We start from the raw sequence: 1,131 nt of genomic DNA on the forward strand, positions 1-1,131 counted from the left end.
AATTAAACAGAGACAGGATGGAGAGAAGAGGGGGGGAGAAAAGCTAGGATGCAGCTGTGGAAATCAGCAGGGAAGCAAGCATAGGTTGGTCTTCCAACGGGGTTCAAGATTCATGCATGTGTGAATCTTGGGCAGGACTGCTGCATGACGCTGATCACGAGGAGGCTGGCTGTGCCACCCTCCCTACTCCTCCCCCCATAACATGTTCACCAAGGCTGAGCCATCACCCTTCACCCACAGCAGGTGACAAAATGTCGGCCATTGTGGCCTGTTGGAAGCACTTGCTAACTCCCTGGAGCAGTCTGGGGAGAGGAAGGAAAGGATGTCTCTCTCATCATACAGTCTAGGGTGCGCACAACGAAACCCACTGTGGACCAGTCACTCCATGTCAAGAATCCTCCTCATCTAGAAGGCCAATAAGGTGTCGCAAGCCAGTCGCGTGGCCTGCGTGAAACTGGTAAAGGGCAAAAGGGTGAAAAACCTTCCTCTAGGCGGGTGAGCCAGCGATAGCCGGGGTCAAGAAAGGCACTTCTGTGTACTCAGTGGGTTCTGGTGGCTGGATGGCACTGAGTGACCTCGGAGTTCGGAGGCTCTTCTGCCTGTGCTGATTCTTTGGAGCCTTTCCGTCGCTGCTTCGGTCACCGGTCCCCATTCCCTACGGTCTGGAGAGAGTCGTGTACACCGGCTGTTCCCAATGTGTGGGGCTGTGGGACTGTGGCACAGAGGGTGCAGGGTCAGAGATGGCAGTGTAAAGGGGACGTTGAGAAGGTCCCATATAGGAGAAGGCAGAGTAGAGGCCAGAGGCTTGGCTGGAATGGCTGTAGTAGGGTCCTGAGGGCTGGTGGTCTGGGTAGTCAAACTGTGGCCTGGAGATGGAGGGGAAGGCTGAACCGTAGTGGGGCAGACTCAGGGACGTGTACGCTATCTGGGAGGTGGAGGGCTGGTCGGTGTAGTGACCTCCGGGGGCTGAGCCCTCTGTTTTCACCTGGGCCTTGGAATCCACCACCGAGGAGGTGGCCGTGGACAAGGAGACTCCGTGCTGCTTGGAGATCCAGGCAGAGTGTCCGCTGGCTGCAGCCAGGGCGCTCCCGAGGCCGTAGCCAGCAGCCGCGGCTGCCGCGAAGGCCCCGC

General features: G+C 58.1%; 1 protein-coding gene across 1 annotated transcript in view; it reads right to left on the reverse strand.

Moving 5' to 3' along the window:
- Window positions 1–655: 655 nt before the first annotated feature.
- The window catches only part of SOX10 (SRY (sex determining region Y)-box 10), an 8,056-nt gene continuing 7,580 nt past the window's right edge, over window positions 656–1,131 (reverse strand). The window contains exon 4 of the mRNA XM_010002931.1: window positions 656–1,113. Coding sequence (XP_010001233.1) covers window positions 656–1,113 — 458 coding nt within the window. The remainder of the gene's footprint in view (window positions 1,114–1,131) is intronic.

This window comes from Chaetura pelagica, unplaced genomic scaffold (genome assembly GCF_000747805.2).
Source record: "Chaetura pelagica isolate M959 unplaced genomic scaffold, ChaPel_1.0 scaffold530, whole genome shotgun sequence".
Taxonomy (NCBI): Eukaryota; Metazoa; Chordata; class Aves; order Apodiformes; family Apodidae; genus Chaetura; species Chaetura pelagica.